At 42.0% G+C, this 15,087-nt stretch overlaps 1 protein-coding gene across 2 annotated transcripts in view; it reads right to left on the bottom strand.

Annotated features, from left to right (window-relative positions):
* rtf1 (RTF1 homolog, Paf1/RNA polymerase II complex component) overlaps nucleotides 1-15,087 on the bottom strand; it is a 217,275-nt gene that overhangs the window by 77,884 nt on the left and 124,304 nt on the right. For both annotated transcript variants that reach the window (XM_063054453.1, XM_063054446.1), the window contains exons 6-7: nucleotides 12,521-12,632; nucleotides 9,955-10,090 (exon numbers count right to left, since the gene is read on the bottom strand). In XM_063054453.1, coding sequence (XP_062910523.1) covers nucleotides 9,955-10,090; nucleotides 12,521-12,632 — 248 coding nt within the window. The remainder of the gene's footprint in view (nucleotides 1-9,954; nucleotides 10,091-12,520; nucleotides 12,633-15,087) is intronic.

The raw sequence follows: 15,087 nt of genomic DNA, 5'->3' as shown, positions 1-15,087 counted from the left end.
ATTCACTGCATGCATGAAAACACAGACAGGATTAGAATTCAACAGAAATTTATTGAAATCAAAAGTTATTCTGACCAACTCCCAATTGCCAAGTTCAAAATTTTTTTAATTAAAATCATCATCACCAGTTCTCAATGATGACTGCACAAAGTCAAATAGACATCAGTACTCTTTTTCGCAGTACTGGGTAAGGCCAGTCATAAGAGGAGAAATTTGGTGGAGAAAGATAATTCATGGAGATTTTCCCCCAAAGGACAAGAGGCCATGTTCATCCAGAGATCAACAGATTTCCAGACATCAAGGGAATCAAAGGCTGTGTGAATAGTGCAGGAAAATGGCAGAATTACGTGACCACCATGATCTCAATGCATGATTGTGCAGGCAAGGGTCTGCTCTTGCTTCTCATTCTCTAATAAGCAGACTTGAGTTCCTTTTGTAATATTGTACATCTCCCTCAGAGCCAGACCATACACACCACCACATGGGCACCCATCCATATTAATCTTGTTTTCCACAGCACTTGGTATGTAGCCTTCCATCTCTAGGCAATTTAAGTGATCATTAGACCAGTGCTTCCCCACACTTTCCAGTGATGCACACAACATTCTTTGGATGATGTCCCTCTTGAATGTTCCTCTAACTTAATTCATTTATAATCAAGAAAATGTTTCCTGCAGTCTACCCATCTAAAGCCCTCAGTTTTACATAAGACAAAATAAACCTCTCAACCACCGCCATTACATGGAAAGCAGACCGAACCTGTAACTAGAACTGCACATATTACTCCAGCTTATGTCTGATAAATGTTTTACCTTGGTATTCTGATGGACTCCGACCTAAATTTTAACTGCCACATTAAGACAATTTCAAAGTCAGCCTACTACCATCTTTAAAATAGTGAGAGTTAAAGGGTTTGTGTCTCAGCAAGACCTGGAAAAGCTCATCCTTGCATTTATGTTTAGTAGGCCTGACTATTGAAATGGCGTTTTCACAGGTCTCTGTAAAAATTCCCTCAGACAGCTGCAGTTCACTCAGAACGCCGCTGCTAGGGTCCTCACTAAGACCAAGAAAGTAGAACATATCACTCCCATTCTCAGATCACTACACCGGCTTCCTGTCCATCAGAGGATTGACTTTAAAGTATTACTACTAGTTTATAAAGCACTGAATGGTCTAGGGCCAAAATACATCTCCCATCTCTTGTTGCATTATGAACTTTCCCGAGCTCTCAGGTCGTCTGGGGTGGATCTGCTTACAGTCCCCAGGGTCAAAACTAAACATGGTGAAGCAGCTTTTAGTTACTATGCTCCAGATATAGAATAACCTTCCAGAGGATCTGAAGTCTGCACCAACTTTAAGCTCTTTTAAATCGAGGCTTAAAACTTTTCTTTTCGCCGTAGCTTTGAATTAGAATCTCCTGCACTGCAACTTTTATTTCTTTATTTTATGTGATTTTATTCCTTTATATTGTCTGAAAGTCGATGTTTGATTTTTTTATACAGGTGTCCCCTGCTTTTCGAACATTCGCTTTACGAAACCTCGCTGTTACGGAAGACCTACAATAGTTACCTGTTTTCGCTAACAGGTGTTTTCACTTACGAAAAAAGGCAGCACGCGATAAAAGGCAGCACACACCCCAAGCAGCCAAGCTCCTCCCCCGGAACTGCATTCTAGCTGGCATTGCTTAAACACGTGCCTGTGAGCAGCCATTAGCAAGTTCCAAGGTATCGGAAAAGCCTAAAAGAGCTCGTAAGGGTGCTACACTTAGCATAAAACTAGACATAATTAAGCATTTCGATCGTGGTGAACAAAGTAAGGGCAAAGTGAGTTTGGCTTGTGGAAGTTGACGAAGATGATATTGAAGAGGTTTTGGCATCCCATGACCAAGAACTGATAGATGAAGAGCTGATGCAATTGGAAGAGGACAGGATAATAATCGAAACTGAATGCAGTAGCGAACGGACCGAAAGTGAAGCTGTCCAGGAACTGAACGTGAAGCAACTGCTTGAGATTTTCGCTGCAATTGACAACAATGATTGCAGAAAAGTACGACTTTAATTTTGAAAGGGTACGTAGGTTTAGGGCATATTTGCAGGATGGTTTGCTTACAAAGAACTGTATGATAGAAAAATGCGCAAGGCTAAGCAGTCAAGCATACTGTCGTTTTTCAAGCCTTCCACATCAGCCACAGCAGACAACGAACCTTGACCTTCGACATCGAGGCAGGCAGAGATAGAAGATGACCTGCCTGCCCTGATGGAAACAGACGACGATGAAATGACACCCCAGTGTCCCACAACCCCAACTCTCAGACCGATACATTGCCACAGAGAATGCAGCGGTGGCTAGGATTGCGTCACCTCTCTCTGGGCCGACAATTAGGTGCCGAGTGGCACCTAATTAATTAGCTTGTTTATTTTGGCTTTTTTCTTAAAGATGTGCTGGGAGCGTCCGGGCTACCGCTGCATTCTCCGCGGATTGGTATTGGTTCGCTGCCCGGAGGTTGGGGACCAGGGCATCAACCCAACATCCGACGACTCAGCCTAACACACCATCATCAGTGTGATCGGCGCTGTCTTCACAATTCCAGTAAGTGATACTACACTGTACATACATTATTTCTACTTTATATAGGCTGTGTATTTTTATGTGTTATTTGTTATGATTTGGCAGCTTCATAGCTTAAAGGTTACTGGAAACTGTTTCTGCCAAGAGCACTTGCATGAGATTTTCACTACGGAGAACAGTGCGGCAATGATTGTAGAAAAGTATTTCTACTTTATATAGGCCGTGTATTTATCATATCATACCTGCTTTTACTATATGTTACTGTTATTTTAGGTTTTATGTGTTATTTGGCATGATTTGGTAGGTTATTTTTTGGGTCTGCGAACTCTCACAAATTTTTCCCATATAAATAAATGGCAATTGCTTCTTCGCTTTACGACATTCCGGCTTACGAACCGTTTCATAGGAACGCTGTACCTTCGGATGGCGGGGGAAACCTTTATCTTGTTTTATGTAAAGCACTTTGAACTGCCTTGTGTTTGTAAAGTGCTATACAAATAAGCTTGGCTTGTCTTATAAAGTTTGAATACAGGCACTCTACTCTTATATTCAATGGCCCTGACTAATGAAGGCCAGAATCACATATGCCTTCTCAACCATATCATCAACTTGAACAGTCATCTTCAAGCATCTTTGAAGTTGCATACTCCAAGGTCCATCTGTTTTTAATATTCCCAAAGACCTTCCCATTCATGATAATACGTCCCAGCCTCCTTTGTATTCCAAATTTCATCACCCCACACTAATCTGGATTAAATTTCATCTGCTGTATCTCAGCCCATTTCACCAACATATCAATGCCACCCTGTAGCCAAACACTGCCTTTCACACCATCAAAGCTACCAATCTGTCATCTGAGAACTTGCCAATCACAATCTGAAAATCCACATCTAGCCATATTTCAAAAAGCAAAGGTTCCACCAGTGATCCCAGGACACACCACCTATCACAGGATTCCAATCATTAAAAAAACAGTCCCCCATCACCTTATCTCCTATTACCATGCCAATAAGGACCTAATTTGCCAACTTGTCCTGGATCCCATAGGCTCTAACCTTTTAACCAGTCTCCCATGGTATCTCATTGAAGACCTTCAACTCTTGTAAATCCATATAAATCACATCTATTGCACTGCCTTGCCAATACAGGTGTCCCCCACTTTTCGAACGTTTGCTTTACGAAACCTCACTGTTACGAAAGACCTACATTACTACCCTGTTTTCGCTTTCAGGTGTTTTCACTGTTAGGAAAAAAATCAGCTCGCGATAAAAGGCAGTCGCTCCCCCCCACCCCCGATTCAGAATGGCATTGCTTAAACAGGTGCCTGCGAGCAGTCGTTTGCAAGATGAGTTCTAAGGTATCGGAAAAGCCTGAAAGAGCTTGTAAGAGTGTTACACTTAGCGTAAAACTAGACATAATTAAGCATTTCGATCGTGGTGAACGAAGTAAGGACAACGTGAGTTTGGCTTGTGGAAGCTGATGAAGATGATGTTGAAGAGGTTTTGGCATCCCATGACCAAGAACTGATAGATGAAGAGCTGATGCATCTGGAAGAGGAAAGGATAACAATCGAAACCGAATGAATAATGAAAAAGCTAATTGTCGGCCGAGATCAGAGACTACGCAATCGGAAATCGGCACTGATCTGAGCCGACAATTACATGCCAGGCGGCACCTAATTAATTAGCTTGTTTATTTCGGCATTTTTCTTGAAGATGTGCTGTGTGCCTCCCGGCTACCGCTGCATTCCTGCATGCTTTGCAGCAATGTATCGCTCGGCGGCCTGGAGGGTGGGGGCCACTGCACCATCCCAACCTGCGACGACTCAGTCTAACACACCATCATCAGTGTGCTCGGCAGGCTATCTTCCCAATTCCCGCAAGTGTACATACATTATTTCTACTTTATTTCGGCTGTGTATTTTTACGTGTTATTTGGTATGATTTGGCAGCTTCATTGCTTAAAGGTTATTGGAGAGAGTGTTCTTGCCAACAGCGCTTGCGTGAGATTTTCTGCCGACGGCGCCTGCGTGAGATTTTCGCTCTGAAGAACAGTTCAGTAATGATTGTGGAAAAGTATTTCTACTTTATATAGGCTGTGTATTTATCATATCATTCCTGCTTTTACTATATGTTACTGTTATTTTAGGATTTATGTGTTATTTGGCATGATTTGGTAGGTTATTTTTGGGTCTGCAAACGCTCACAAAATTTTCCTATATAAATAAATGGTAATTGCTTCTTCGCTTTACGACATTTCGGCTTACAAACCGTTTCATAGGAACGCTCTACCTTCGGATGGCGGGGGAAACCTGTACGATATTACTTCTTTAAAAATTCAAGCTGACTGGTCACTTGATAAAGCCATACTGGTTGCATCTGCTGAGTTCCTGCTTTTCCAAGTGATCATTATGTCTCTTATTTTTCCACAATAATTTCCCTACTGATGTTAGGCTTACAGATCCTCAGATGCAAGATCCTCTCATTACCAAAGTACTCTATAGCAATGTTTATAACTAGCCATTTCCATATTTCATCTTTCCATCTGGGGTTCGGGTTGAGAGGGTAAACAGCTTCAAGTTCCTTGGCATGCACATCACCGAGGACCTCACGTGGTCTGTACACACGAGCTGTGTGGTGAAAAAGGCACAACAGTGCCTCTTTCACGTCAGATGGTTGAGGAAGTTTGGTGTGGACCCCAAAATCCTAAGAACATTCTACAGGGGCACAATTGGGAACATCCTGACAGACTGCATCACTGCCTGATATGGGAACTGTACCCTCCCTTAATAGCAGGATTCTGCAAAGAGTGGTGCAGACAGCCCAGCACATCTGTAGTTGTGAACTTCCCATGATTCAGGACATTCTAATGATATTAAATCATTAGAAAGAGGTGATATAGGATCGGAAGGTGCAGAATCTTTATGGGTTGAGCTAAGAAATAGCAGGGGTAAAAGGACCCTGATGGCAGTTATTTATAGGCCTCCAAACAGCTGCAGGGATGTGGACTTCAAATTACAACTGGAAACAGAAAAGGTTTGTCAGAAGGGCAGTGTTATGATAATTGTGGGGGATTTTAACATGCAAGTAGATTGGGAAAATCAGATCAGCACTGGATCTCAAGACAGAGAATTTGTAGAATGTCTGCGAGATGGCTTTTAAGAACAACTTGTTGTTGAGCCCACTAGGGGATCGGCTGTACTGGATTGAGTATTGTGTAATGAACCAGAGGTGATTAGAGAGATTGAGGTGAAGGAACCCTTAGGAGGCAGTGATCATAACATGATTGAGTTCACTGTGAAATTAGAAAAAGAGAAGCTGAAATCTGATGTGTCGGTATTTCAGTGGAGTAAAGGAAATTACAGTGGCATGAGAGAGGAACTGGCCAAAGTTGACTGGAAAGGGACACTGGCGGGAAAGACGGCAGAGCAGCAGTGGCTGGAGTTTATGCAAGAAATGAGGAATGTGCAAGACTGGTATATTCCAAAAAAGAAGAAATTTTCGAGTGGAAAAAGGATGCAACCGTGGTTGACAAGAGAAGTCAAAGCCAAAGTTAAAGCAAAGGAGAGGGCATACAAGGAAGCAAAAATTAGTGGGAAGACAGAGGATTGGGAAGTTTTTAAAACTTTACAAAAGGAAACCAAGAAGGTCATTAAGAGAAAAAAGATTAACTATGAAAGGAAGCTAGCAAATAATATCCAAGAGGATACTAAAAGCTTTTTCAAGTATATAAAGAGTAAAAGACAGATGAGAGTAGATATAGGGCCGATAGAAAATGATGCTGGAGAAATTGTAATGGGAGATAAGGAGATGGCAGAGAAACTGAACGAGTATTTTGCATCAGTCTTCACTGAGGAAGACATCAGCAGTATACCGGACACTCAAGGGTGGCAGGGAAGAGAAGTGAGCGCAGTCACAATTACGACAGAGAAAGTACTCAGGAAGCTGAATAGGCTAAAGGTAGATAAATCTCCGGAACCAGATGGAATGCACCCTCGTGTTCTGAAGGAAGTAGCTGTGGAGATTGCGGAGGCATTAGCGATGATCTTTCAAAAGTCAATAGATTCTGGCATGGTTCCAGAAGACTGGAAGATTGCAAATGTCACTCCGCTATTTAAGAAGGGGGCAAGGAAGCAAAAAGGAAATTATAGACCTGTTAGCTTGACGTCGGTGGTTGGGAAGTTGTTGGAGTCGATTGTCAAGGATGAGGTTACAGAGTACCTGGAGGCATATGACAAGATAGGCAGAACTCAGCATGGATTCCTTAAAGGAAATTCCTGCCTGACAAACTTATTACAATTTTTTGATGAAATTACCAGTAGGCTAGACAAGAGAGATGCAGTGGATGTTGTATATTTGGATTTTCAGAAGGCCTTTGACAAGGTGCCACACATGAAGCTACTTAACAAGATAAGAGCCCTTGGAATTACGGGAAAGTTACATACGTGGATAGAGCGTTGGCTGATTGGCAGGAAACAGAGTGGGAATAAAGGGATCCTATTCTGGTTGGCTGCCGATTACCAGTGGTGTTCCACAGGGATCAGTGTTGGGGCCGCTTGTTTTTACACTGAACATCGACGATTTGGATTATGGAATGGCTTTGTGGCTAAGTTTGCTGACGATACGAAGATAGGTGGAGGGGCTGGTAGTGCTGAGGAAACGGAGAGTCTGCAGAGAGACTTGGATAGATTGGAAGAATGGGCAGAGAAGTGGCAAATGAAGTACAATGTTGGAAAGTGTATGGTTATGCACTTTGGCAGAGAAAATAAACGGGCAGACTATTATTTAAATGTGGAAAGAATTCAAAGTTCTGAGATGCAACGGGACTTGGGAGTCCTCGTACAGGATACCCTTAAAGTTAACCTCCAGGCTGAGTCAGTAATGAAGAAGGCGAATGTAATGTTGGCATTCATTTCTAGAGGAATAGAGTATAGGAGCAGGGATGTGATGTTGAGGCTCTATAAGGCACTGGTGAGACCTCACTTGGAGTACTGTGGGCAGTTTTGGTCTCCTTATTTAAGAAAGGATGTGCTGACGTTGGAGAGGGTACAGAGAAGATTCACTAGAATGATTCCGGGAATGAGAGGGTTAACATATGAGGAACGTTTGTCCACTCTTGGACTGTATTCCTTGGAGTTTAGAAGAATGAGGGGAGACCTCATAGAAACATTTCAAATGTTAAAAGGCATGGACAGAGTGGATTCAGAACAAAAATGCAAAGAAATTTTTTTAGTCAGAGGGTGGTGAATCTATGGAATTTGTTCCCACGGGCAGCAGTGGAGGCCAAGTCATTGGGTGTATTTAAGGCAGAGATTGATAGGTATCTGAGTAGCCAGGGCATCAAAGGTTATGGTGAGAAGGCGGGGGAGTGGGAGTAAATAGGAGAATGGATCAGCTCATGATAAAATGGCGGAGCAGACTCGATGGGCCGAATGGCCTACTTCTGCTCCTTTGTCTTATGGTCTTATTTACAAGGACAGGTGTAGGATCATTGGGGACCCAAGCCATCCCAACCACAATCTATTCCAGCTGCTACCATACAGGAAGCAATACCGCAGCATAAAACCCTGGACCAACAGGCTCCGGGACAGCTTTTTCCACCAGGCCACATCAGACTGATGAACTCACGCTGATTTGAGTGTACTCTATATTACATTGACTGCTCTATTATAAATTACTATGAGTGGACATTGCACATTTAGATGGAGATGTAATGTAAAGATTTTTACTCACGTATGTGAAGGATGTATGAAATTAGATTAGATTAGATTATGAGGACACTTAGTCCTCGTTTATTGTCATTGAGATATGCATGTATTAAAAAATGAAACAATGTTCCTCGAGAATGATATCACAAAAAAAAACACAGGACGAACCAAGACTAAAACTGACAAAACCACATAATTATAACATATAGTTACAACAGTGCAAAGCAATACCATAATTCGATAAAGAGCAGACCATGGGCACGGTAAAAAAAAGCCTCAAAGTCCCGATACTCATCGTCTCACGCAGGCGGCAGAAGGGGAGAAACTCTCCCTGCCGTGAAACTCCAAGCACCGCCAACTTGCTGATGCAGCATCATTGGAAGCACCTGACCGCAGCGGACTCTGAGTACGTCTGCAAACTTCGAGCCTCCGACCAGCCCCTCCAACACAGCATCTCCGAGCACCGTCCTCTGCCGAGCGCTTCAACTCTGCCAAGGCCGCCGAGCAACAAGCAAAGCCGAGGACTTGGGACCTTCCCCTCTGGAGATTCTGGACCACATGGTAGCAGCAGTAGTGAAGCAGGCATTTCAGAAGTCTCACCAGATGTTCCTCCGTGCTCTCACATCTATCGCCGTCAAATCAGGATTGTGCACGGCACCCAACTTGACAAACAACAGACATCACCACTGGAGTGGCCGCTGTGAGCTGCGTCGCGCCGCCATCTTCTCCTCCCGCACAGTCAATTCAATTCATTCACCCACTGAGAATTTTCTGGAAAATTTGTACCTCCACTTGCTGCTGAAGTAAAATCCACATGCTTGCTGCTGTTGTATTGGAATTTACCTAATTCTTGCCTTTACTGAAGCTTCCTCACCACCTATCCAAACCAAACAACTGTGGCGACAGAGTAACTCTTACTAAATTAAACCACGGCATCTCCTGTTGTGTAATGCCCTGTCCAATCATACCCATTGATACTCCCCCACAAACTCAAATTACTGATGTCAACATCCAAACACATCTGCTTCTTTCTTCTACCGGCCACTGCTGATCGGTACCAAACCTTGCTTTTAATCCCCTCTATCCAAATTCATTTCATCCTAACCAAACACATTACACTGCAAATAAACTTCCTCCATTATATTTATGCCCAATTCTTCATTATCCTTATTTTGTACAGCCCCAATCACAAGGGCATTGTCAAATGATATCTTATTCCTCCCTCAAGACACAGCTGCTAAGAAACCACTTCTTCTGTAACTTGGAAGTTTAATTGTCCATACTTCAACATTTTTGCAGCCCATTTCCTCATCAAATCCCTGATGCTTTGTCCCAAGCAAAGCATTCAACTATTTCAATGTATCATCCATCATCCATCTCATCCCCACATATTTACATTTATTTCTTTACATCATGCCCAAGGAAAGCAGGTTTGAATGCAGTAGCTGGACAACTACTGAAATACTTAAGTTCTTTCTTAACCCAGACCGCTGGCTCTGTTGGTATCTGCTTTATAGCTGATCAAAGATGTCTTTGGCCTATTATTCTAAAACTTAAGGCAAAGAGCAGGATTTATTCCATTTTTACTTTTTTTTGCTGAAAATTAAAAGCAATAAAATCCCAGTTATCTAAAGACAGTCAAGGCGACAGGCCATAGCTCCACTAATATAAGAACTTACTCTTCCTCTTCATCAGAAGACGAAGACCTAGAGGACCGATCGCTCTTCACACTAGACTGCTCCTCCTCTTCCTCTTCTTCATCGTCAGAATAAACCTCACTGGCTTTTAGAGGCTGCTTCCTGGCCAATAATTCAGCTGAAAGAAATAAGACAACTCACTCCTCAATCAAGCCACTTGTTCATTCCTATAACCAATATGTAGCAGGGCTAAGAGGTTGTTCCTGTGCTGTATTATTCTGTGACACAGCCTTCAATCCAAATGCTTTGCCCACATGTGCCCACTTAGTTAGGTAAAAATTTTACCCTTCCAGCTTAGTCTTGAATCACCAACACATACACAAATCTCTAACTTTACTCTGACACTTTCTATGGCACCCATTCAAGCAGCTGCTGCAGATTTCCAGCTACCATAAGTCTCTTGTGTCTCTGAATATTGTTATACAATATAAGACAGTTGCAATAATCTTCCTTTTGCACCAACCATGCCATCTGTCATACTTGAAAGTCTTTAAATTTTCTAATGCCACTTCCAGAGTAATACAGCAAGGAAATAGGTCCTTCAGCCTAACTGGTTTATGCCTACCAACATTCCAAACTAATTTAGCCCCATTTGTCCTATGTCCCTCCAAACCTTTCCTATCCATATATGTACCTGTCCAAGTACCTTTCAGATGTCGTTAATGTACCTGCCTTAATCACTTCCTTTGGCAGCTCATTCCATACACTGATGATTCATTTCCCCTCAAGTTCCTATTAAGCAGTATATCTTAAACCTAAGTTCTCTCATTCTTGAATTCCAGCCCTGTGAAAAAGAATGCGTGCATTCAGCCTCAAAAGGTATATCTTTCTTCAAGTTCACTCGTATTTCACTCTCTCCAATGTAAAAAAGTTCCAACCTGCTCAACATGTCCATAACTCAGTGCCTTAAATCCCAGCAATATCCTGATAAATCTCTCTGCACTCTTTCTAGCTTAATGCCATTTTTCTCATAGGTGAGTAACACAGTATTCAAATTGCAGCCTACAAACACAACATCCTAACTTCTAGAATCAAGGCCCTAAGTGATGTCAAAAGTCTTCTTCATCACCATCTACCTGCAACAGCACCTTCAGGGATATCACTTTTCTATAACATTCTCCGGGGCTCTTCTGTTTACTATGAATACCTCATCATGATTTGTCTTCCCAAAATGAAGCACCTTGTATAGCCAAATCAAACTCTATTTTCCATGCCTTGGCCCACTTACCTTATTGATCAAGATGCCCAGCAAATTTTGACATTTATCTTCACCATGCTTTCTAGCATCATCTGCAAACTTACTAACCCTGCCTTGCATACTCTCATCCAAGTCATTGATATACATGATAAATAGCAATGGGTCCAACACTGACTGCTGGGGCACACCACTTATGCCCCCGAACTGAAAAACAAATGTCTACTACTACTGCTGCTTCTTAGTGTCAAGACAAGTGTATCCAATTGGCCAGGTCTCTTTTCAATTACCATTTGGAAACTTATCAAAAGACTTCATGGAGCACATCAACTAACTGAACATTCTTCACACCACAAAAATTATTGGCTTTCTTTACATATCCCTTCATGTCTGTTCGGTCAATTTGCTTACAACACAGGCTATTGCACTAATACACTTTCTGTGATTAAGAACATAGAGTGGGAATACCTTGTTTCTCATATTTTCAAGCCATCAACAACACTGAAGAAAATCACTATGGAAACACATAGCAGACTAAAAGATTACCTTCAATATTCCTTACCCACGAACTGCTGCTAGGCAGCTTAGCATTCCTCCTGGTCTCAACACTTCCTAAACCTAGACATCTTCAACATTGCCTTTTCTGCACAAAACACCTTCTCACCTTCAGTGAGAAATCTCAGTCTCAACTTCCCTCATCTTCCGCTTAATTTACTACCATCTTTGCCATCTAAATCCATTGAGGAAACAAAAGATTAGATGGAGAGCATGTAGAGTGGGAGACGGGTACAAGTCAATTGCATAAGAAGCAAAGGGAGACTGAGTACATGGAAATGAGCAAGTAGAATGAGCCAAGAGATGAATTCTCATAATTGACATAGTAATTTGCAACAACACACTCCAAGTCATTAAGACTAAAAAGATTCCAGTTTGTTATAAAGAAAATAGATTCTGCAGATGCTGAAAATCTTGAGCCACACACAAAATGTTGACAGAACTCAGCAAGTCAGGCAGCATCAATGGGGAGGAAATAACACTTGATGCTTAAAAGGCGAGACTCTTTAATAGGACGAGAAAAGAAGGGGGCAGAAGCCAGAATAAAAAAAATGGGGGAGGGGAAAGAGTACAAGCTGGCAGCTGATAGGTGAGACTAGCTGAGAAAGAATGTGAGTGAGGATAAAGTAAGAAATTAGGAGGTAATAGGTAGAAGTGGTAAAGGGCCAGAGAAGGAATCTAATAGCAGAGGACAGTAGACCATTGAAGAAAGATTCCACAGTTTAATCTCATGAGAACTCCAGGGCATAGAAATATGGTTCTGGGATGAAAATCTGCCTACACAATACTGTTTGTTACCCGTTTTATTTTTCTTCTTCTCTCTTTCAGCTTTCAATTCCTCCATAGCCTGAGACTTCTTGTCCTGTTTCTCATCCCTCCTTGATCTCCGTTCCTTGTTGTGAGACATCACCTGCAGTGACAAAACATTTCAGTGTGGTCAGGATTTGCACTCTTTCATGTGTCATCAGCTTCAAAAGCCATATCTGAAACAAGTTGATGTGGATCTTTGTCTGGCCGAAATAAACCAAAAAATGTTGGAAATATTCAGGTCACTTGGCATCTGTGGAGAGAAAAAGTTTCAGATCTATGATGCTTGCTTACATTGCCTTTCATTCGGTAAGGGGCCTCCAGATGTTGGTATCTGAAACAAGTATACATTTTCAATCTGTGTGGCATGTACTCGGCATTTGCAGCAACAAAAACATTCAGGAGATGCTATGGCCAAGCTCCAAGACCACAAGTAATCAGAAGATTACTGCCACAAGATCAGGTGGCTTGCAGCGGCCTCCTAAGCAGATGAAGTTCAATAAGGCTACACAGGAGATCATAGATTCCAAGAATGGTCTATTCTGTCTTTGAGGGTGCAGCTTCCCAAGTCTTGTTGCATTCCATATTCCTGACATACCTCACAGATGGAGGGAGGGCTTTGGGTAGTCAGAAAACACGCCCCTCACACCTAAATTCCAAACCTCTGACCTGTTTTTGTAAGCAAGGTAACATTGACTAGATCAGTATAAATGTTGAACCATTTGAGCATCTAAGTTTGTGGTGGAGGATTCAGTGATGATCATGTTACTGACATAATGTAGTACTGCTGAGCCACAATCATCAGCAATAGTCAGTGCCAAGCACCTTCAGCATGAAATTTTTGGCCATCTTGTGCATGATATCTAGTCACTTAATTTGTTACATCTAAATCACGGAACATATGACGTCCTAAGATATCGAGTATTGGCCTCAAAGCCAAACATCATCCTTAGTGCAAGGTGGGCAGCACCGTAGCAACCCGGATTCAATTCTCCCCACTGTGTGTTCTCCCTTTGACCATGTGGCTTTCCTCCGGGTGCTCCGATTTCCTCCCACAGTCCGAAGATATACCAGTTGGTAGATTCCAACATGTAAATCAAGTGATTAGGCAAGGATGAAATTGGGGGATTGTGGGTAGCATGGCTCGAAGGGCCTATTCCTTGCTGTATCTCAATAAACAAATAAAATGAAACAATGACATCAGCCAGTGTAGAGCTGTCTGCATGACTTGAATTTTACTTGCACCCTGAAGTCAAGGAAAGTCACTCTCCCTTCATCCCTGGGCAAAAGCTGCAGTAAAGTCTAGTACTATGTGATGCTGGCAGAAATCAAACACAATAGCACTGAACAGACTATAGTAAATAATGATGCTTGATAGCATTGCCATGGATGCCTTTACTTTCCTGATGATTAAAAGCAGACTAATGCAATCCTTCTTGCTTTTGCAGACAAGATACACTTAATCAACTTTATTCACAAGACAGTAATAAACTTTTACGAGAACAGACTAGTTTGATGTACATTTGTTTTTAGATTTCAGCAGCAAGATCATAATGCTGTCAAGGTCACTGTCCGTATCTACTGAATGCAGACTGTTGTCGTGTGAATGAAATCGCCAGAGAGAGTTACTGGTAGATACAAAGTCTTTATTCGACAAAACAAGATACAGCAGGCATCATATGGAGACATTTTCAGAGGAAAGGTCTGCTGGCCCAACGTGAGGCTCCATATTTATTTGGTAAACACAAAGCACATTTCCATATTTACAAAGTATAGACAATGCTTTCTTTTGAAGCTACATACAAACTTCACACCTTCTGACTCACATCCATCCCACAGATGCTAGCAGCGTCTGGACTGGGTCAGCTTTTAGGAATGCATTGTCCCAAACTGAATTCACAATACATTATCAAGGAACAGAAGACTGGTAGCCAAAGCCATTTGCTAAATGTAAATGACCTAAACTCAAAAGTCACTCTAACACAGACATACTACATAGAAAAAAGTAAATTAGCCGAAAGCTGACTTCCATGACAATGGTAGCCTCAGCAGGAAGTCTAAATGAATCGAGGACTAGCCACAAATGCACCATCTTTACCTGACGTTGAACTCCCTTGGTACCAAAGATGGAGCTCGCTCATTTTAGCAGAACTGTAGGGCTTTAATTAAGTGGTCCATTAAATGCAGATCACTCCAAGACTGTCACAGCATAAGTACATTCTACTACAGCTTCAATATGCTGGCAGCTCAATTTTCAACGAAACACTGACTTCCTTCATTCTCTACTGAAAGATAAACCCATGGCTTGATAGCAATGGTCAAGCAATAATAATGTACTAAAAAGCAAGCTTTAAGTTGCCAAATCTGAATGAACCCAACTCTGTTACTTCACTAGTGCTTTCTTCTAAAAGTAATTCATTATTTGGGAAGGTACAGGAGATAACGACACACAGGTTTCCAGAACCAATGTTTGTTTTACACTCCAGTCCACTTGTTCCCACCTTGCCACTCCAACTAAATGAATTCAACCTGCCAGTAGCCAGGTGTCACTTAGGGAT

The sequence above is a fragment of the Mobula hypostoma genome, chromosome 1 (assembly GCF_963921235.1).
Source record: "Mobula hypostoma chromosome 1, sMobHyp1.1, whole genome shotgun sequence".
NCBI classification, from domain to species: Eukaryota; Metazoa; Chordata; class Chondrichthyes; order Myliobatiformes; family Myliobatidae; genus Mobula; species Mobula hypostoma.
The sequence above is the reverse complement of the archived record's forward strand: the minus strand, read 5'-3'. Positions and strand labels throughout refer to the sequence as shown.